The 24174-nt window shown below is 42.5% G+C and overlaps 1 protein-coding gene across 1 annotated transcript; it reads left to right on the forward strand.

The window, feature by feature from the left end:
- Positions 1-14456: 14456 nt before the first annotated feature.
- LOC309703865 (uncharacterized protein) lies at positions 14457-20557 on the forward strand. Its single transcript, XM_082528786.1, has 2 exons — positions 14457-14499; positions 18633-20557. Exon 2 carries the CDS (start codon positions 18639-18641, stop codon positions 19500-19502), a length of 864 nt encoding a protein of 287 aa, XP_082384912.1. The 5' UTR covers positions 14457-14499; positions 18633-18638; the 3' UTR covers positions 19503-20557.
- Positions 20558-24174: the final 3617 nt, after the last annotated feature.

Below are 24174 nucleotides of genomic sequence, written 5' to 3' on the forward strand. Positions count from 1 at the left end.
CTTAGACTGAGCGATCGCATGAAGTACATGTAAAATAGTGGAACGTGCAGAGTGTGAATTCATTTATTTTTCTACTTGTGACTTTGGGGAAATGGACAGATATGGACACTGGGACTGAAAAAGTCATGCACACGTGGATATTGTTAATGCTGTTCATGTTTGTTGAAACTTGAATAAGAGATGCAATCTGAGAGGCAAACCGAGTGCACTGTCTTCATTGCTCCTGAACTTTACCTGTGTTTGCAGGGATTTCTTCTTTGTTATTGTGGCACCATTCCTGGGGCCCGTAACAAATTGTGGGGGCTCATCCGGGATCCACTTCCTGTTGAGTCTTCTAAGGAAGAGGGTCCAGAGATACTAGAACCAGAAAGTCAACGTGAGATGGCATCGCTGTAGCCGAGACGACAGCTGGTGGGTGTCCACAAAGAGAAGTCAAGATCTGTACGAGGGTCTTCACTCCACCAACGGAACTGCACCTCTGTGTCTCATTAGTCGAAGCTCATCATGGCAGCAGCGCGCAAGGAGCTGGTTTGGAGCATCAAAAAGAACTTGTATAAGCTTTCAGGTGCAGAAGCCTATCAGCTCGCAAGGGACCTGGTCACAGACAGCCAGAGTAGTGAATTAGAGTCCACTGATGAAGAAGGTTGTGTGGATTGCATTATCAACTATATGCTTTGTTAAATTCTGAGGATGAGGGAATGAGTCAGTTGCTGGTGCTAAATGATCTTGTATGCAGTATGGTTGAAAATCGTGGCCTATTGAACACTGCTAATGGGGTGGCGCAGCCACTGGAGTCACCAGTTGTTAGTGCTAAGACAGTCGAGCGCACTACAGTGACACATGCTACCTTAGGCCAGTTACCACCAGTTACTAACACTCAACAGCATACCACCCCCTTACTTTCCATCCCCAGAGAGCCTACAACATCACAGCAGACTGACTTTGGTGCACAGGCTCGCACCACCAATCTGAGTCCAACCCAGCCCAGCCATAGCATTTTAGAAATGCAAGTAACACACATCCTAGTGGGGCACACAGTATAGGTGACCCAGTAACACATGCAGCAATACCTCACCCCTCATCACATGTAACCACTGAGAGAATGGTTTCCTTAAAGGACCTCTCAGACCATTAGTGTACTTGTTTTTGACAAGATGGCGCCTGTGATCGGCAATGCCGCTGTCAAACTCTGTGTTCTTCTTCTGTTTTATGTTGCATTACCCATTTTGCTGCTGTCTGTGGATAAGATTACAGCTACCTATGTTTACGATCGCCACACTCTACTTCGGATTAAATCAACTATGGAATCTATGGATGAAACCTGGAAATATTTTCGAGGCTTCTCTCCACCCTTCGGGCGATCAGCTGTTGCCCATTACGTCCCCTGCTTGCCTGGGCCAGGGAAAAACCGGAGCCGCCGTTCCCGGACAAATCACCGTCAGAGAAGACGAGGAAGGAGAGCGGGCATCCAAGTGAGATTACGGAAATATAAGAGTACCGCTGATTTAACGTCCTGCTTGGAGCTCTCAACATTGGATGTTTTTGCTAAGGCGGACCTCCAGCTTAATGCACAGTTTCCTCGCATGGGCTTCATCAGGACGCCGTGTCTGAAAACAGTTTTCCCAGACCATGTGAGTGACCGTCCTATTGTCCCACGGATTATACTAAACGGTAAAAAACCCCGAGGAGTATGCAGTGCGAACCTGCACCAAGCCCCTCAGGGTGTAAACAGTGATGCTCCAGCACCGCCGATTAACATGGCTCTATTAAATTGCTGCTCGATCTCAAATAAGGCATTTGTTCTCAACGACCTTTTCATTAGGAATAATTTGGACTTTATGTTCCTAACCGAAACTTGGCAGCGGAATATGGAATTTGTCCATTTTAAAGAACTGTGTCCAGCAGACTGTAAGTGCTTAACCACACCGCGTCTCTCAGGACGTGGTGGTGGGTTGGCAGTTATTTCTAGAAACTCCTTTTTCTGTCGGCTGGTAAAGACCCCCTCCTTTAACTCCTTTGAAATCCAGATGATGAAGATCAATAGGACTCATCCCTTCTATGTGATTTTAATCTATAGGCCACCAGGACTAGCTAGGAGTTTCTTAGTGGAGTTTGGGGATTTTCTATCCTCCACCATTAAGCTGGAAAAAATTCTTCTGCTGGGGGATTTTAATCTTCATGTTGATGACAGTTCATGTCACGCTGCTTCGGATTTTCTTACTCTCTTAGACTCTTTTAACCTTGTCCAACATGTGACTGGGCCAACACACAGTGGTGGCCACACCCTGGACCTGATATTATCACTGGGTCTGGATATCGGCCCAGTTCATTGCAGAGACATTTTTATTAGTGATCATAAATACCTTTTATTTGATCTCTCTTTTACTTATGACACTCTACCCTCTGTTTATGAGAAGCGTTCACGATTAATTAACGACTCAGCGGTAGAAGAATTTATGGAATTGTTTGATAACAATTTATCTGAAACAGACGATATAGATCAGCAGATGGCCTCCTTCAATTCACAATGTCAAAAAATTCTAGATAAAGTGGCTCCTCTTAAAATCAGGAAAGGCAGTACTGTTAAATGCCCGCCCTGGTTTACAGAAGCTATCCGCAGCTTTAGGCGAATATGCCGTAAAACCGAGCGCCTGTGGAAAATCACAAAACTCGAGGTTCACAAGCTCCACTTAAAAGAACTATTATCTACCTTTAATGACATGGTGTCAGACTCAAGAGCCACTTACTTCTCTCAACTACTTGCAGTAGGAAAAAGAAATCCGAAAGTTGTCTTTGATACAGTGAGTAGCATTGTCTCCCCCCCCAACGCCATGTACACCCGTCTCTTCAGATAAGGACTGCAGTGAATTTTTAAAATTTTTTCAAGATAAGATTAGTTGCCTAAGACATAACATAACTCCCTCAGGAAACCCCACCAACCATGATCGTCCACACCCCATAATTATGGAATCTTTCCTCCCAGTTTCTTTAGAGGATTTATTGGAAACACTGACTCAATTGAATCCTTCAACGAGTTTAGCTGATGTCTTACCTACTCATTTATTCTGTAAAGTTTTTGAGACCATCGGGCCCTCTGTGGTCACGCTGATAAACCATTCATTGCTATCTGGCTCTGTCCCCAGGTGCTTTAAACAGGGGGTTATTCAACCTCTGCTGAAAAAGCCTAACCTGGATCCAACACTTCAGTCAAGCTACAGGCCCATCTCAAAACTTTTTTTTATCTCTAAAATCCTAGAAAAAGTTGTTTGGCTACAAGTAAAGAAAGCGCTGGAGAAGCATAACATTCTTGATAAATTTCAATCGGGTTTCAGAAAGTTACACTCTACAGAAACAGCTCTGCTGAAAGTCACAAATGACCTCTTGATGGCTGCAGACAGGGCTGATTGCTCAGTCCTGGTTCTTCTGGACCTTAGCTCAGCCTTTGATACCGTTGACCATCAGATCTTAATCCATCGCTTAAACTGCACGGTAGGGATATCAGGATCTGTTCTAAAGTGGTTCACCTCATTTCTGGAAGATAGGACGCTTTTAGTTTCAGTGGGAAACTTCCAATCAGACGTGGCTAAGTTTCTATGTGGAGTTCCACAAGGTTCGGTTTTAAGCCCCCTGTTATTTTCACTATATATTCTTCCCTTAGGCCGGATCATTAGCGGTTTCAAAAATATTTCCTATCATTTATATGCGGACGACATCCAATTATACATTTCTTTTAAATCTTGGGAATTAGACAAGCTATCCACTCTTATGGACTGTCTTAAGGAAATTAATCTTTGGATGACAAACAATTTCCTGCAGCTGAACGCAGACAAGACCGAGTGCTTAATCCTAGCCCCAGAGAATATCAAGCCCCAGATTAGTCAACATCTGGGTGCTTTTTCATCGTCGATAAAAGCCACTGCTCGGAATCTTGGGATAATTTTCGACCAATCTTTGTCCTTTGACGTTCATATTAAATCCGTGACCCACTCCTGCTTTTTTCACTTAAGAAATATTGCCAAACTCAGGACTATTGTCTCCACAACCGAACTGGAGATGCTTGTCCACGCCTTTATTTCCTCCCGGCTGGACTATTGTAATGCACTTTTCTCCTGCGTATCTAAGGCCTCACTAAATCGGCTCCAAGCGGTTCAAAATGCTGCAGCAAGGCTTTTAACCCACAGCAATAAATTTTCCCATATCACTCCTATACTAAAATCCCTGCATTGGCTTCCGGTTGAGTATAGATATAAGTTTAAAATCCTCACCTTTACGTTTATGTCTCTACAAGGTGAGGCCCCCATCTATATCTCGGAGCTTCTCCAGCCCTATTCTCCAAAGCGGACTCTTAGATCCACTGATAGCGGTCGTCTATCTATTCCACGGACTCGTCTGAAAACAAAGGGGGATCACGCTTTTCAAACCCTGGCTCCAATACTGTGGAACGGTTTACCCTCCTCACTACGCACCATCGACACGGTGGCCTCTTTTAAAAAACAGCTTAAAACTCATCTGTTTAGACAGGCATTTGGGTAATGTTAATGCGTAATATGTTGTTTTATTTTATATTTATATTGTACTATTGCTTGTTTGATATGCTTCTATACTTTATGTTGCTATATTGTTTGTTTGACATGTCTTCTTGTGAAGCACTTTGTAACAGCGTTTTTGTCTTAAAAAGTGCTATATAAATAAATTTTACTTTACTTTACTTACTCTTACCTCCAACGGAGGGAATTTAAGGTACATGGTGGCCAGATTGGGGACCACAATGCTGACATAACTTATAGCAGCATGTGTAAACAGATAGATGAAGAGAGGGTTTCACAGAGACTGAGGTTATCTGGGGTGTACTGAGAATTGTAAAGCCAGGTGTCTTCAAGGATATGCTCATCAACAAAGATGAAATCACTGTGAATGAACTCAAGGGCTTTCTCAGATCACACCTGGGTGAAAAGGCCAGCACTGAATTGTTCCAAGAGCTTATGTGTGCAAGACAGAGTGAACAAGAAACCCCACAACAGTTCTTGTACCGCATGATTGGACTCAAACAGAAGATCCTGTTCCAATCAAAACAGGTCAGTACAGACATTCGTTATGAACCCAAAACTATTCAGGAAGTCTTTCTTCACAGTATCCACCAAGGCCTGGGCACAAAACATACTGACATCAGACAGCAACTAAGGCCACTCCTTTCAAACAGCAACGTCACTGATGAGGAGATTCTCAGACAGGTTATGAAGATGATTAGCGATGAAAATGAACACCAGCGTAGGTTAGGTCATGCCCCCCGTCAAAAAACAACACATACACATAGTGTCCAGGTGGAAGGAGGGGATGTGAGTGCAAACAGTGGGGATAATGATGCGATCCAACAGCTTAGTGCACAAGTAGAGGCTTTGACTAACATGGTTGCGACTTTAATGGGCCAACAAGCGGCAGCTATTCATACAACCCAATCAAAGACTGCACCTTTCCAAACGCCAGGCCAGGACCAATTCCATGGCACCCAACCTCTTGTTAACCAGGCACTCACTCCTCCACCAAGTCAACCTTCAGCTGCAAGGAGAGGTAAAATACCCAGCTGCACCAAATGTATGCAGCAAGGCTCAGAAAACTGTAATCACTGCTTTGTGTGTGGGGATGCCGGGCATAGGGCAATTGGCTGTTTAAAACGAACCAACCAGCCGGGAAACGGGAGCCGGTCTCTGTTGAGGGACAGACAGAGACCATCCCAAATCCCCAGTCCCACTCAGTAATGCCCACTAGCAAACTGAGACGTCTGAAGGGAAAGGGAAAAAAACGCTGCAAAGAAGAAAGCCAGCCCTCCCCACTGAAAAGCCAAGCAGTTACTGACAGTACAGCCCGAACAGTGCCATTGATTGGTAAAAAGAGCCTACTAAATTGTTTTGTCAACGGCTATTCTGTGACAGTACTATTTGATACTGGCTCACAAGTGAGCATCATTGATAGATCCTGGAAGGAGACGTTCATTCCCCAATATGCAGTGAGGCCCTTACAAGAACTTCTTGATCCTGGGGAAAGCCTTGACCTGTGTGCAGCAAATGGACGGCCAATCCCATATGATGGGTGGGTGGAGCTAACAGTTAATCTCCCGGGGAACACCGATCCCAACCTTACAATGGAAGTACCCTTCCTAATCAGCCAGCTCCCCCTCCCCCAGCCACTACTGGGAGCCAATGTCCTCCAAGGGATGATTAATAGTCATAAGTGTGATGCAGATGCACACACTATGATCCTCAGCCTTCTCCGCAAAGCCCTAGGAGTGGGGGAAGAACAGGCAAGAGCCATGGTCAACTTTATCAATCTGCAGAAAGAGTCAAACCACAGTATAACCACCATTAGGGTAGGGAAGGAAAATGTTTATGTTCCACCTGGTAAAACGGTAAATGTGCGATGTAAAGTACCATCTACCTTTGACATTTCCAACCCTGTTGTCCTGTATGAGCCACTAGAGGATAGCGCCACGCTAGAGCAGCTGAGTGTGGGGGAAGGATTGTTGGAAATCAGTAACACCAAACAACCATTTGTTAGAGTGCCAATTTCCAACCACACAAACCAAGTAATCACTCTGCCAAAGAGGTCCCAACTTGGCTCCATCCAACATGTTGCCAAAGTTCTGGAGCCAGGCGAACAGGACGTTGGAGATGGGGGTCCAACACAAGCTTGTGTATTGAAGGCTGAAGTTAATGTGGCCTCTCCTGGCACTCCCCCTGCTGACCTGTGGCGACCACCGGTTGACCTCAGTCACCTTAGTTCAGAACAGCAGAGAATAGTCGAGAAAATGTTGAATGAGGAATCAGCTGCTTTTGCACGGGACGGCAGTGACATTGGATATATACCCTCTCTCCAAATGTCAGTTGGACTCAAAGATGACACCCCAGTCCAAAAGGCTTATGCGTCAGTCCCAAAGCCATTGTACAGGGAGGTTAAAGAATATATACAGGAGCTGCTTGTGAAGGGGTGGATTGTAAAATCACACTCGCCATATGCTGCCCCTATTGTTTGTGTGAGAAAGAAAGACGGATCATTGCGCCTGTGCATTGATTACCGGCTTCTCAACAAAAAGACTGTGCCAGATCGGCACCCCCTCCCCCGCATACAGGACCTGATTGACTCACTCGGAGGCTACAGGTGGTTTTCCATCCTAGATCAGGGCAAGGCTTACCACCAAGGCTTTATCGCGGAGGGGTCCAGGCACCTGACTGCATTCACCACCCCATGGGGCTTATATGAGTGGGTCAGGATCCCGTTTGGCCTTTCTAATGCACCAGCAGCCTTCCAAAGAAGCATGGAGGAAATGTTGGACACACTCAGGGATGAGTGTTGCATCCCTTATCTGGATGATGTGCTATGTTTCTCCAGGTCCTTTGAGGAACATGTTGAGGTCTTGCGGCGTGTACTTCAAGCTCTGCAACGCCATGGAGTTAAGCTCCGCCCTGAGAAATGTGAGCTACTTCGCAAAGAGGTCAGGTATGTAGGCCGCCTGGTGTCGGCAGATGGAGTGAGGATAGACCCAAAGGACCTAGAGGCAGTACAGGCGCTAAAGCAAAAAGCCCCTCAAACAGTCGGTGATGTCAGGCAGCTACTGGGTTTTCTGAGCTACTACCGGGCTTATGTGCAGGACTTCTCCCGCATAGCCAGGCCGCTTTATGAATTGCTCAAGACAAACCCCAGCCCACCTCTAACTAACCTTGTAAGAGAAAAGGGGAAGGGGCCACAGTTATCTTCACGGACTCCAGTAGAGTGGGGCAGCCAACACCAACAGATTCTTGAGCGTCTCATAGACATTCTAACAAGCCCACCAGTGCTAGCCTACCCAGACTTTGATCACCCTTTCATACTGCACACAGACGCGTCCCAACAGGGCCTGGGGGCGGTCCTGTACCAGAAACAAGATGATAAGATGAGGGTGATAGGTTATGGGTCACGCACACTGACCCCAGCAGAACAGAATTACCACCTCCATAGTGGGAAACTGGAGTTTCTGGCCTTGAAATGGGCAGTATGTGAAAAATTTGTCGACTACCTGTACTATGCGCCCCATTTCACGGTCTTCACGGACAACAACCCCCTGACCTACATTATGAGCACAGCCAAGCTCAATGCTGTGGGTCATCGCCGGGTGGGGCAGCTTGCCGATTTCCATTTTGAAATCAGGTATCGGCCAGGCAAACAGAACATTGATGCAGACACGCTTTCGCGCTGTCCACTTGATATCAGTGTTTTTATGGATCAGTGCTCAGAAAGACTACCAGAAGAGGCAGTGTGTGCCACCTGGGAGGGAACTAGGACTGCAGAAAAAGGGGATGTAGCATGGGTGGCAGCCCTCAACATAACATCACAACACCAGACACATGCAGACACTGGAACATTTCCAGTCATCAGCTGCAAAGAGCTCTCAGATGAGCAGCGGAAAGATCCTGTTATCAGCAAAATGTTAGAGTTAAAGGAGAATAACAGAGATCTAACTGATGAGGTTCGTAGAACATTGGACAAGTCCACAAGGCAATTGTCACGAGAATGGAGTAGGCTGCAGGTGGAAAATGGCTTACTCTATAGGAAGACTCCCAGCCGAAAGCAGTTAGTCCTGCCTGCCATCTACAAACAAACTGTCCTCTCACACCTCCATGACAACATGGGACATGTTGGTGTGGAAAGAGTCCTTAGCCTAGTAAGAGATCGCTTTTATTGGCCCTTTATGAAGAGAGAGGTTGAGGAATATATCACCAGACGATGTCGTTGCATTAAGCAAAAAAAGCCAGCCTTACCTGACAGGGCACCTATGGGGAGCCTTACATCGAGCTCGCCCCTAGAGCTCGTATGCATTGACTTTCTGCACCTTGAGACCAGCCGGGGTGGGTACGAATACATACTGGTTGTAGTCGACCACTTCACCAGATTCGCACAAGCATACCCCACTAAAAACAAGGCTGGAAAGACAGCTGCGGAGCGAATCTTCGGTGACTTCATCCTACGGTTTGGCTATCCAGCTAAGCTTCACCATGATCAGGGCCGGGAGTTTGAGAATGAGTTGTTTAGGGCTCTCAGACAACTGGCCGGTGTAAACCATTCTAGGACTTCCCCATACCATCCACAGGGCAACCCTGCAGAGAGGTTCAATCGGACTCTGCTACAAATGCTCAGGACGTTGGGCGAGAAAGAGCGAGAGAACTGGAAAGATCACCTGTCTCACGTTGTGCACGCATACAACTGCACCAAACATGAGTCCACTGGGTTTTCTCCATATTACCTCCTTTATGGTCGCCATCCACGTCTCCCCGTCGATCTCCTCTTTGGGTTGGTAGCTGAGGACGAGGCCGACACTCCAAGTGGATATGCAAAACGATGGAAAGAGAAAATGATCGAAGCGTACAAGATAGCCAGCACGAACAGCCAACATTCGAGTGCCAAAGGCAAGCACTATTATGACAAACGGAACAGGGGTGTAACCCTACAACCAGGTGACAGGGTTCTTGTTCGCAACGTTGCAGAAAGGGGAGGTCCATGCAAACTGAAACCCTATTGGGAGAAAACTATCTACATTGTCAGAGAGCAGGTTGGTGACAACCCAGTTTATAAGGTCAGCCCTGAAAACAGAGGTCACCATACTCGCACCCTCCACAGAAATTTGTTGCTTCAAGTTAATGATCTACCAGCAGACATTACAGATGATCGCATGCCTGATAGACCGCCAAGGGCAAAAGGAAAGTCAAATCAGCCACGGGAAACGGTCGACCAAATAGAGGCTGGTGATGTAAGTGGATCTGAAACGGATGAGGAGGCACCTTGTTACTGGCTGCGGGTACCCAGAGAATCATTAAGGACCAATCGGGACATTCCTAATCAGGTCCCAGTGAGCGGGTCATTGGTTAGTCCTGAGACACCTGGTGACATGCAGGGTGGCGATGTTCCTATGGGATCAGAGTTTGACCGAGTGAGTGTAGGAGAGATGGAGCAGGAGAGAGAGAATGACATTTCGCCCCCTGTGGAGGAACCAGAGTTTGGCGAAGAGCAGCTGGCGCCCCAGACCAATGACTCCAGTGAAAACACTCAAGGGTCTCAACCTGGACCTCAGCCCCGTACTAAGGAGATCTACAAGGCAGAGGAGACCTGGCCAGATACTGACCTATTCTTCCCTTGGCCAGCCAACGTATCAGCCACGTCTTGCTGTTAGTTCTGTGGGTGTAGAGCCAGTGTTCTATATGCACCAGTGTCCACAATCGTACTGGCATTCAGTCCAACCCATCCATATTATGCCTGGTGTACACTCCGCTGTCACTTACCCGATCTGCTGCTGAGTTTAAGACGGGCATAGGACCTTGGGTACATATAGTGTTGGGTATTCAGAAAATGTAGAAAATCATTGCACACCTATATGTATTTGTAATTTGTGAGTATATTGAGTGAAGAGTTAAAGTTTGATTCAGAGTTAATGGAAGTTTACACTGTTAATTGCAAGTGTCGGGAGCCACTTTTGGTTTGTAGGGGAGTGTGTGGCACACCCAAAATGCATGGCCACTTTTGTGTTAATCATTTAATTTAATTTATTTAATTTGTTTATCAGTTATTTTCTGTGGCTATTAATATCCAAAATGACTTTGACAACATGACCAACCTAACCAGTGCATTATTTTGTCACATAAACTGTATAGAAGGTACAAAGAAATGGAGCAACACCCCAGGTGGAACTATTATTCCAAGACAGGTGCAACCCGGTTGCTTTAGGGGGATGGACTTCCGCCCACGAGTCAGATGCAATCTGAGAGGCAAACCGAGTGCACTGTCTTCATTGCTCCTGAACTTTACCTGTGTTTGCAGGTTGGTACCTGGTAAAGAAATACTACTACTGTTTGTACATAACAATGTTTTATCTCCATGTTAACTTGTGAAGAAGTAGAACAGTACCTGTAACACTTATGGGCACTGCCGCGCGGTCGACTCGCATCAGTGTGAGACAGCGGTGTCAGGCTGCGCAGGCCGCTAGCAGAAACGGCGCGGTAATGTTTTGTATTGTGGGTCGTTAGCGCCCAGAGCATTGTCTTGTAGGAAGGTCATTCATATCGATTTCTTTTCTTTTCATTATGAAGGTTGGTACTCCCGCACACTTTACTATTTTATATAAAGCTTATGATACAAAGATGTTTTATTGTTAAGTGTCATTGAGGTTTGAAAAGTATATAGCTGTTTAATATGTGAGTGTTAATGACATGTGAAGTAGAAAGAAGTTGTCCATGTTATGCAAAAGTGAATTTCATCCTCAGTGTGCTGTAAATGTGTGTCTAATTCTGCTCAATTTCAGTATTCAGAATCTGTACAGTCGTATATTGCTGTAAATTCATTGTAGATTACAGTGGCTTCCAACTACTTAAGTAAGAGCAGGTGTGTACTTTTGTTTTGCTTAGACTGAGCGATCGCATGAAGTACATGTAAAATAGTGGAACGTGTAGAGTGTGAATTCATTTATTTTTCTACTTGTGACTTTGGGGAAATGGACAGATATGGACACTGGGACTGAAAAAGTCATGCACACGTGGATATTGTTAATGCTGTTCATGTTTGTTGAAACTTGAATAAGAGATGCAATCTGAGAGGCAAACCGAGTGCACTGTCTTCATTGCTCCTGAACTTTACCTGTGTTTGCAGGGATTTCTTCTTTGTTATTGTGGCACCATTCCTGGGGCCCGTAACATGTGGTTTAAAAGATGCTCACAGACAAACATGAACTTGTTCAGAAACATTGTGCAAAATTGTGACATTTCTGTATCTAACTAAAACTGGTTGTGTAACACTAACAGGTTTTGGCAGCTCATAGCTACACAGCAGTCCTATAAATGTTCTTTTCCCGGCTTATATTTTTCAGGTTTTCAGATTTTTTGTGTGTCAGACACCTCTGGCATTTGTATGATTTTTAAAATGGGCAGCCACACAAGATCGAAACGACCCTTTAAATTTATTTAAATCATCGTGTTGAGCAATGACCTCACTGACGCAGAGAAAAGTATTTCCTGGATTGGAGGGGAAAGAGCACAGAGGGCCTTCTCGGGCTCACAACACAGCGTTACTGCAGTAACAGCATGGGTAATAGAGTCACAGGACTGTGGATTAAATGGGTTCAGGATGGACAGTGGGAGTAGCTGGCAGCTAACATCCACCCACACGCCAGGAGTTGGGAGGGTGTCATCTATGATTCTTTTCTGAATAATGGGAATTGAGGCCATAAAGTGTATCTAAGAGAACAAAATAAACTCATTTCTAACCAGGGGACCTCAGCCTCAGCCACGTCATCCTCAAATCCACCCTCTGATCACATCATTACATATCTCCGGACACCCTCATCACCACCAAACTGAACAAACATTCCTCGGTTTTCATTTCAACGCCAAAGCCAAGCACACAAGAGAGCAGATTCAACAAAATTTTTAAAAAGGCCAAACAAGTTCCTCGGCTTCACCCGTTTAAACATTTCCCCCCATGCTTTCAGTTTATTTGAACAGGACACACTAAAGCAGCTACAAGACCTGCAGTTCAAACATGGAATTTGGTGTCTAATGAAGTCAACAGAGAGATATCATCTCACGACACAGTTTTTATTTCATCTCCTCTCCATGCTGTCCTCCTTCCAAGACGAAAAGTCTTCCAGATTGCTTCCATCGGAGCTTGGAGGAGTAGTTTGTATGATTCTGAGGATTTGGTTAGAGCTGCAAAGAAAAGAGTGGAGTTTCAATGTTAAATTCAGGGTCATGGAGGTAGTATATCACGTAATATTATTCAAAAGTGATCAGACTGTGGGCTCAGTTCCAGTGGTTGGATGTACAAATTCAGGCACTTGGACCCTCTTTTTATGATTTGTCATGTTCTTTCTATGCAATGGAAAATATTGCAGTGCTTATTGCTCATTAAAAAATGGATGGTTTCCTCACGTCTCCAACTAATATTTATCATATACACAACACATTTATTAGACTACCCCCCAATGTAATGTTCATACATTAAAAATTAACAGCATTTATATGTTTCTCTAATAGGTAATTCACCAGTATGTGCAAGCTATTTAATCAAAGTGATATTTTTAAGGCTAAAGTGTCTGGATTTTTACTTGTTACAGATTAGCTTCACATAAAGGCTCTGAATTTTTCCATCACCAGTAAAATCATCTGTGTCTTTTATCTGCTGTTTGCCCAGACCAGGGGTGCCCAATCCCGGTCCTCGAGAGCTACCGTCCTGCAGCTTTTAGATGCATCCTTGTTCCCACACACCAGAATCAAATGAATGGCTTGTTATCAGGCCTTTGCCAAACATGATGGCATGCTGAAGAGGTAATCAAACCATTTGATTCAGCTGTGTTGGAGTAGGGATGCATCTAAAAGCTGCAGGATAGTAGCTCTTGAGGACTGGGATTGGGCAGCCCTGGCCCAGACTTTTCCTTATCTTCTTTTTTCAAGGTAGATGTAAGTCAGGCGGTCGAGAAGCTAGCTTATCAATCAGAAGGTTGGTGGATCAATTTCTGACTCCTTTAGTGCACATGCTAAAGCATCCTTGGGCAAGATGCTGAACCCTAAGTTGCCCTGATGCATCCACCGCAGTGTGTCCATGTTAGAAAGCACTCAGACATAGATTGTATAGTATTGTGTGATTGGGTGAATAACACTTGTAGTAAAAACTGCTTTGAGTGTTTTAGAACTAGTCCACTTACGTCTATAAGACCAAAAGTGCTGTTGTAACCACAGCCATTGCTCCCTTTGAGGCCATTGAAAAGAATGCAGGCACTTTTGTTTTGGCTACACGTTTCAGACCCATCTATAATTATTAATAAAGGTTTTTATTTATTTTTTTAAACAAAGGTTTAAGCAAAGTCATCAACATTTGTAAGCATTGTAAACAAAAGATTAAAAAAAAGGTATTGCAGCAATGTAATGTGTTTTCTGAACATGCGACTGTGTAAACCTTCTAGACAAAGCACAAAATAAATACAAGCCTGCAAATGAGCACAACATGGTGAGTTTTCCTTTCATACATAAAATTGTTTGACCGTTGCGGTGCACCAAACTGTAAATAAGAGTACTGTATTTTTAAAAGAGTAAATGGTGAGCATCTGGAATGCTTTACCTCCTTCATAACCTCTCCTCCTCTGCCCTTCATCTGATCCTCTTCTGTTTTAACTCATGAACAAAGGAAGACGATTAAGCTGACAGAACCGTTTTATATCAGACCCAAATAGGTTCATCTAATGCCCATGAATGTGTCATTTTTTGTTGTGTCAGTGAGTTATATTTATGCACAATGGCTGATCATCTCTCTCTCTCTCACTCTCTCTCTCTCTCACACACACACACACACACACACACACACACACACACACACACACACACACACACAGGAAGTGAGTAAAACTTCTGAACTTCTTTGTCAAACCACTTCCTTGTACACTCATTTGCACTGGCTGCATTAAAGCGTCAACTGTCACTCTTCTCCCAGCTGGTAAGTTTCTCTAAATGTAGGCAGTTTAAGTTGCCTGATATTTACTGCATCTTGTTTATTTTTATTTTTATACAGTTCTGTAGTACGTAACTTTTGAGGCATGTAACTTTTACTTTTAATCGTATCCAAATGGCCTTCAAGATTCCTCCTGAGTCTTGCCATATACCTTTAAAAATCAGAAGCTGGCCATTTTGAGCTGCCGTACTTCATACATTGTACACTGTGAGTTGATTCTGGTTCTGTTTGGGCAGAAGTCTAGTTGCATGAGTAAATTTGTAAATCCTTATTTGTACGGATGTTCTTGAGCTTTCAAAGACTCAACCTAATTCAAGATAGGTTGAGACAAGATACAAAGCAAAAGAAAAAACTTTGGATTGTAACACTGAAACTGGAAGAGGAAGAAATAAAGGTTAAACAGAAGGTCATTGTAGGCATCGGCTCTTTTTTTTAACCAGTAATTTGCATCTCTGACCTGCCTTTGTGCTGTTAGCGTGGGCGCTAGAGAGAGTAGGCGAGGTGTGTTAGTGTAATCAAATTAGGGACTCACAGGATTGTGTAACACAGCAATCACAGGCCCAAATGTTCCTGTCTCCATGTGGAGGTCCAAGTCATATTGCCAAGAGAAAAACATTTTTTGTTTTAGCTGCAATTTACTCCACATCTGCACTTCATTCCCAGTCTCAACCTCATCTTTGGGCTCTGTCCATTTTGAACAGAGGATGGTGGTCAAATTAATGGGTAATGACAGGATAATGGTGTGACACACCATATTAAATGTGCAACATGTATGCCAGTAAAGTAAAAATCATTTTACATTGTGGCTACATGAGGAAAACAATGGGAAGGAGAAAATTATTGTTTTTAATTTATATTTACATTCAAGAGGTAAACGATCCTCTAAAAGCTGCAACTGAACCAGCCAGCCTAGAAGGCCAATAATGCCAATTCTGACATTCACAGCCAGATTCAGAGACCGTAAGCTAATAATAACACAATAACTGTGATGAAACTAAAGTTAAGGAAGTCGTTCACGGTACTAATTTTAGTTCCACATTTCTGACTCATTATTACAATTCAACTAGAACCGAGGATTGGTTCAAAATTCTTATTTTTATTAGTTTAGAAAATACAGTTTTATGCCATTAATGCATTTCTGTACTAGCAAAGTAAAGCTGTGTTGAGAGGAGTAACTATATCGTTAGCCCCCTCTCTTTATTTTTGTCTTCCATCTTGCCTAATCTGTTTTGTAGTTCCTCATTCAGAAAGCAAACTAAAACAACAACAAAGTCTCTGCCAAAAAACACCAGAATTGGTACTTCGTGAGGAATGGTTGCAAGGTATTATTTTCAGTAGTTTAGATGAGAACATTTGATTGCAATTATGTTAGCAAGTGCTAACAAATTCAGTAACACACTGTGGGCTTTGCGAGCGAGAAGACATACTTAAAATACAGGTCTATAGATCTGTTGGTTACCATCTGAAAACAACCATTTGAAAAAAAGAAATAAGTATTCAACAGGTCTGTAAACACTTGCAAACTATTCCCAAAGCTGTAGTTAAACAGTAAAAAGTAAGACATGAACCAGAAACTTTTCATATTTTGAAATGTGATTGTTACACTGGTAAGGCACAAATGTTATTTTCAAGGTGAATGTTCATCATGTCTGGTTTCCATTGCGCTTTTTCAAGTTTCAGTACAGCTCACAGAGCTAGTTTCCAAGTCTGTCTTGTGTTTGCAGAAAAGTCATCTTACGTGTAAACTGCAGAAACTTTCGAGCTACCAAAGCAAACAAAAGCAGGTGTCAAGTGCAGCACCCTCTTTACAGTCGATGTCATCCAGAGACTCCCATTAACAATTTGCCAACTGAGATTACACATTTTCCCATAGCAACCATAGGTTGCCACAGACTTACGAACCAGTCTCCAGGCCTACAACTGAGACCTTAAATAAGCTCATCTCATCTGCTTTCTAATCCCAATAAACAACCAAATTAACACAGAGCAAGGACTGATAGAAGATATTATTTTCAGCGGCTATAACTGCTGTTTGAAGGTATTAATGTCTTTGTAATCTAGTTAGATCAAGCTATACCGAAAGCAGTTTAATCTGCTTTGTAATTTCTGAGTCAAAAGGAATACTTAGCAACTATCCATCCATCCATCCATCCATTTGCTTCCGCTTATCCTTTTCAGGGTCGCGCAGGATGCTGGAGCCTATCCCAGCTGTCATAGGGCGAGAGGCGGGGTACACCCTGGACAGGTCGCCAGTCTGTCGCAGGGCAACTAGGAAGTATTAAAATAAGATGCATTTTAAATAAGTGTCTTTTTATCTTTCTATGCCAGCCTAAACATACCTTGAAACACAACCTAACTAGTACTCAGTGATAAGTAGTTAAAAGGTGTTATCCCCCCAGTATTTTAGATGAAATAATTTGATGGAAGTAATTAATTAGTCAGCCAAAGTTACACTAATACTAATAAAGCACAGGGAGCAATTCGCACATCTCACATCCCTTTGAAGCTCACAGGTTGTTGTTAGTGGTCATTTCAAGCTTCACTTCAGTTCAGTGTATTTACTGTCCAATCATAGGCCAGTCACCAGTGTCCTATGCTCCTGTTGGTAATTGCTTCAATCGCTCGTCTTGAAGTTAAAAAAGTGTATCTCCACCTACTTCACATTGTCAGCAGTTTTTTTCACCCATAAGTACTGAAATTCATTGACTTTCTCTGGTGTCTGGTCACAACGTTGCTGTGGTTGCTCCCTATATGGATGCAGCTTAACGCCTATTAAGTTAACCAGAATTTCACACCATGTGGTCATAGGCCTACTACACTAAGTGACACACTGTGGTGACACACATCTCACAATGTGTCACATTGTTTTTGTAGTTTCTGAGTCAAGAAGCATACTAATAGTAAGGTATGTTTAAAATAAGATGTAACTTTAACAATAAGGGCAAATCCCATTACACAAGCCTGTTTGTGCTCTCAAATGTCATGAGTAATGTTTATGTAAAAGGCCACATTTTGCCAAGAATTACATCAGAAGATCAATAGCTCATCTGCTCGCAGCCAGACAAATAAGAAAGAAAAACATTCCCCTATAACCCCCATAAAAAATAAAACATGCTGTTCTTAATTGTCATATTTTGAGAGATTTAAACAAATAACACATAAAGTTAATGATAAGCTTTAGAGATGGTGCCAGGCAGACTTTTATTACCACCACAGTGTTTGGATGTTGTTGGTAATTATCTTCTCATTGAACTCTCAAAAAGAGGAAATAAAGAAAGGCTTAGTGTCTTTTACAATATTAAACTATTAATTTAACATAAGAGGAAATAGTAAAACAAAACAGGCTGCCTGAAATTTATTCAATCTGACTCTTTAGAACAGTGGCAGCTGTAGGACATTTTATGCTATTTAATCTCAATAATGCACACTCGGAGCCTCGAAATGAAGCTGGACTTGAAAAACAAAGACCTTCTAGAAAATTATTACGCCTGTCAAAAGCTATCATCATTTGCTCTCCGGGTAACAAACCTTTCTCCATTTCTGTACAAATTGTGCATCAGCTGTCGGGCGAGTTGGTGCTACTTGAGACCAACAGAGTGTTTCGTGCTAATCTAATAGCAAACCGAACTTCCTGGTTGTCACATCCTGGCTGGCTGACAGCTCATATGGTGACAGGCTGTGGTTGAGGCCTTAATCTTACTTTCCATCTCATTCTGCAAGGGGACTTCCTCTATTATTTCTGTCTCGTTATTCTTTCTCTATGCTCTCCTTGCTAGACTTTCTTGTTTGATTTTTCTTGTACTTGTAGCATTCTTGTAATCTCATTTTATTTCTTGTCTAATCTGAAACAGCTGAGGGATAAGAAAAATGTTTCTTTGGGGGATGAAAGGAGAAAGCATACACCAAGGGAAATATTGACATCGTACTTAGCTTACACTGAGCACGCTGGCAAGTAATATTCAAATAAAAGTGCAAAAATAAACTAATTTTCCAAACAAGCAGTCCAAACCAGAGGTTATTTTTCTTTGCTTTCCATTACCTTCTGTAGCTGAAAAGAAGCTGCAGGAAAATCAATATCCCCTGCACTTTCACGGAGATTATTGTTTTTATCCACACAGGATCCAATGAAGACAGAAAGTGCAGATTCGAGGATGCCAGAGCCCCCTCCACAAGACCCTGGTATTCCCGAAGGCCTCAAAACAAGCCCCCTAAACACAGAGGCTCTCGGGGAGTTTGCCCAAAACATGTCAGAGCACATACTTCGATCAGTTTTTAGCCAAAAGGAAACAGTAGAACCTGAGGAGTCCATTTATAACCAAGAGCACGAAATGCTAGCTGAGGCGCTAGCATCCGCAGTGATTGAGATCGCTCTGAGTGAAGTGTGTAGAGGAAGAAACTTAAAGGACCACATGGAGGGTGCTGAAATAGAGATGGAGAACAACAAGGGTGAACACCAGTGTTTTGAGGATAAATCTAGAAGAGACCAAGAACACCAGACTTCTACCCAGCCTTGCCATCCACCTCTATCCCAGTCAGGGCTTCCCGCTGTGGGATCCCTCGACTACCCCGACGCCCCACCGACCACGCCTCTTCTCCCAGAGCTGGAGAGGAGCAGAAGCAGCTTCGCCCGTAAGCTAAAAGGAGGCCTGGCAAAGGTTTTCCTACCCTCGCCTCCTCCACCAACGCCAAAGGACAAGGAGGACAACGGAGACGCTTTGATCAGCGACCCTCATGTGGAACTGATGGAGCATCTCATGCAGTCGCTGTCTACAGATGATTTGGGGAGAGGCAATTTCGAAGTAGCACCTCTGCATGAACCAACTATAGAGACTTTTGCACAGGCTCTGTCATGTGATATTACTAAGTGGGTTCTGGCTGCCAAAAAAAGAGAACAGATGTCACATGACAGTGATCTCAACCTACTGGCCCAACAGCTGGCTGAAACCATTATCACGTCCTCCATTGATGAAGCTAAAGTGCTTATCTAGGATTTAAAGTGATTCATGGAGTCAGGTATGATGAATAGCCTATATATATGCACACACAAGCTCAGTCCATGGACTATATATACATAAAAGGTGGACATAGCCACCATAACACAATCAGTTTAATTGTCTTTTGTAGCTATCTTAGTGTTTTTAAGTCAGACACGAAAAGTGAACCACTTATTGGTTAACAGCTTATGAGTAACAAGTCATTAACCAATTAGCATTTCCTGGTTTATCCACCTTTCTGACTCAAATAATGATGACAAATTTACAAAGGAATTTCATACTCTGTACACTATGATGTAAAACTAGCAACTGAGCCTCAAAAAGTTACCAGGTATTCAGTGACATCAGAGAGTATGGAAGTACATCTATAATAGCAGAAGGCTTTTTAGAAACCTGAGTAATCGCCCCCTGTTGGGCATCAGAAAGAATGCAGGTAAAAGCAAGATAGATAGACTATCTCTAGCATATACTTCTGTCCTACTCCACATACTCCTTCGCTACACGATGACATGACAAAACATTCTGTTCTGCAGCACAGGGAGAGAAGATGCCTGCCACTTTGAGTTCTCTAAGCCACTAAAACACTGTGGATTGTGGACTATCTTTAGAGTTGGTCTATATATACCCTTTCTGTGCAGCTTTTGACTACAATCCTCAGCAAGTCCATAGTCCTACCCATTACCAAGCCAGTACTTCTCTGTTGGTCACTCTGTAGACTTAGAAGCTAAATCTATCATTTATATATAGTCTGTGGGGTCTGTTACTGTTATTTCCTCTAAAGTAGGCAATACACATTATCTTACTCCAAGATTTGGGAATTTCATTTGTTACAGGAGTTAATATGATTCATTTGCATTTAATTGTAATATTATATTAATGCTATTTATTAATGATAACATATTATTATGAGTTCAACTGTGTATTCGTTTGTGTTTCTTGTTCAGAAATGAACTTGTCATTGAGGTTAAGTGGCATTTCTGCATCCTGAAAACTGCTGGATGATAAGTAACTGTTACATTTCATGATGGATTAAAGTACACTGGATCTGACTTTTATTTCTTTCTTACAAAACAATACTTGGCTCCAAAAGCAATAACCACATTTGTCCTTCGGATGGCAGCACAGTAAAGAAATTTCAGCATTTTTCAGCATGAGCTCAGCAGTGCTGACCTACTTGGGACATGACAACAACTGGAATTAATTTTGTTTTCCATTTAGGAAATCATTTACTTTTAAATGGTGGTCACCTGTCAGTAAAATTGTTTTGTTTTGTTTGATTTTGCTTCTATGGTCAGGTCCTGCCAAAAGGGAAAGCCCTGCTAAATATAATGCAGAGTACAACGACTTGCAGACTGCTATATCTGTAACAGAAGATGAAACTGGACAGCAGATGTTCTGTAGATGAACTTGTATCACACTGGATTATAATCAGACATAACATTGGCAAATTGTTTGGTGAGTTTTCTTTGTAATCACCCTCAAAATCTTTATGTATCCAGCATGACTCATTCAGCCCGTACACTGAGCAACGATACTGGCATTTTGGACAAATTTGTGTTCTGGCTCAAAGAAAGCTCGTTTTCATACTCACTTCGTCCTTGATGTCAGACCTTGGAAGAACAAAAAGAAAAAAGAAAAAAAAACAGGGCGCCACAGGTCTTAACCAAACACTGATGCGATCCTGGAATCGAATAAAAACTCTCTTTTCTTTTTAAATCAGTAACTACTTAAACACAGTTGGAGATTGACAAATTTACTGCAAGAAAATCTTTGCTGAACTTATAAAGTGCTGTTTTGAATAAAGAGTCTCATTGTTCCTCTTAGTCACCGCTGTTTGAGTTCACACACTTTTTTGGTTCAAGAAACTAGGTAAGTGGGACACACAAACAGACTCAGACCCCCTTCCGCCCTCCCTTTTATTTTGCACAAACACAAAACACACACACAAAAGCCCCACCATACAATAAACAACCCAAACATGTGCAGATGATATGAAGCATATTTCTCTCTTTCCACTAAAAGAACCCCAATTAGGTCTGTATGTTAATACTTACAGACTTGTCTGGATGAGGTATAAACATATTAACAAAGAGTTCGAGCACAAATTACTAACATACAGCAGACATAAGACTTAGTGCTTTTATCATTTTCAGTCAACACTAGTAAGAAGGCAGTCAGTCGCTTCTGTGACGATGGAAATATTTGAAAACCAGTACGTCTTCATTCCTGGCAAGTCATAGTCTGCTCTTATTTTCAAATACAATGCCCTCTCTCAGACATGCACGAGGTGTCCTTTTTCCATCAGTGCCATGTTGTCTCAACAGTGAGAGAGGTCTCCCTCCCAACTTATACATTATTCTACAGATGTCATGATCCTTGTGTTTTGTTGGGTTCTTTTGTTGATTTTCTGGTAATAATGGAGTTTTAGTTATGGAGTTACTTAAGAGAATGGAACACATTGTCATTGTACATGTACAATGAACTTGTGAGTGCTCCACACCAACTATGCTAGAATAAAATATAAATAGTAGACAGCAGGAATAAATAGCAAGCAGAATAAATATATATGATGAAGAGGGATAGATACAAAAGAAATATATACAAAGAAAAAAAAAGCCTTGGTCTGAGTGGAGTCTGTGTGTGAGTGATGAGGGTTACTCAGACTATGCCTCAGATGAGTGAGGTGGGTGGGCAGTTGTAGGGTGTGGGGGTTAGTGTTTGTTAATAGTCTTAATGGCGTACGGGAAGAAGCTGTTTGTGACTCTGGAGGTGTCCTTTCACTCTAGTATTCAGAGTCTACTTAGAAGAATTACTATGTTTTGACATTATTTATTGTTATATTTATTAATTTATCCTCTTCTTTTAAGTCATCATCTCTGTGTTGTTTCCTTGTTATGTTACTTGCTGTTTTATTTTGATAATCCTTTGTCTCACAGATCTTTATTTTAGTTATATTTCCCTTGTCTCATCACTTTATTTAATGAAGCCGCGTCTAGTTTCCCAGGTGTCTCCACTCTCAGCCTCAGTTTTGTCAGGTTGGGTGTTTTCACGCAAAGAAAAGTCAAAGTGAACTCCAAGCAAACTAAAATGCAGCTCTACAAACCACGTGAGAATGTTCAGCCTGCTAATTGGCCAGATGTGTCTGGGGCAGGAGCAACAAAAGTAAATAGAGGAAGAAGGTGCTGTGTTCTGGGCTATTGGAAAACACAGAGAACTTACCTTTATTTCATGGCTAGCTGCTAGCCTTTACAGATTATTACACATCTGTAATAGCGTCCAACAGTGAGAATACAAAGCATTCTAGGCTTGTAACATACAGTAATTAGTTTGGATTGGGGTCGGATCACATTCACACCACAAAAGTGATATTTTGGCAAGTGTGAAAGCACACTTTGGTATGCTTTGTGTGCTATATGTGTTTGTAAAGACTTTTGGAAACAGGAATTTATTTCCTGTTTTGGAATGTGACTTTCTTGGTCCCCTGTACTGAACTTTCTTAAAGTCCTTTTTTTTTGTGTCATTCTTCAAGTCTGTTTTGTGAGTCCTACATTTGGGGCCTTTTGTCCAGAAATCATAAGAGTAGAAAACATTTTTTCCTGTGAAGGGGTATTTTTTAACCAGCGATGGGCACCTAAAGTCTCAAAAGTTTAAAGCTTTACTTCTGTTTTTGGCAAAAAAGATCCAAAGTTTTGAGGCAAAGAACAACATCTGGTGGCAAAATGAAGGCAAAGCAACCTCCAGAGCACAACTGAACCACAAGCATACCTTATTGTTTCAATCTCAGATCATGAATAAAAGCTCTGAAAAGACTAATGAATGCATCACTATTATGCATTAAAAAAATAATTATCTGTTGTAACTTTCATTTCTGGTAAAATGTCAGTCTGTAAATGTACATTGTCGTGCATCTGGAGGAATCCGAGACCAACCACCGTAGGGTCTGACAATGGGTCCAAAAATTTGTCTTTAAACATGTCAGTCATCAAGGTACAAAAAAATCAAATCAAAAAATCAAAGTTGATTCTTTACTGTCCCAGAATCAACTATATGGGTCATCCAGATAACTGATGGCAGTCAAGGTGCAGTTGCCTAGAACTGTAGAATCTCATCTGTGAAATGCACAGGGTGCCAGTGTTGGACCTGCCAATTTTAGTATTCAATAGCAAATGTCAAATGGGCTCCGTGGTACCAAGCAGTGAGCAGCAGAGGATGACAGGCCCTCAGACAACCTCGTGTTCCTGTTTTGGTCAGAGACATTCTCACCATTGGCCTACTGGAGGTCATTTTGTAGGGCTCTGGCAGTGCTCATCCTGTTCCTCCTTGCACAAAGGAGTAGATACTTGTCCTGCTAATGGGTTAAGGGGCTTCTACAGGCCTGTCCAACACTCATAGAGTAAATGCCTGTCTCCTGGAATCTCCTCTCAGATATGATGCTATACTCTGATTTGAACTTTTTTGAGCAGTGTATTTTTATCTTCCAAAGAAAATGTTTTTGGTATGAGTTACAAATTTTTGTCAGGGCAAGCAAAACAGCAGTGCTTACTAGAGCAGGGCGATATGACCAAAAATATTTATCACGATACACATTTGAAAATTTGCAATAACGATATAACTGACGATATAAATGACACTAGACAAAATACTCCTCAACTTTATTAGTGCAAAA

This window comes from Aulonocara stuartgranti (assembly GCF_965226115.1).
Source record: "Aulonocara stuartgranti genome assembly, chromosome: 3".
In the NCBI taxonomy this organism is placed as follows: Eukaryota; Metazoa; Chordata; class Actinopteri; order Cichliformes; family Cichlidae; genus Aulonocara; species Aulonocara stuartgranti.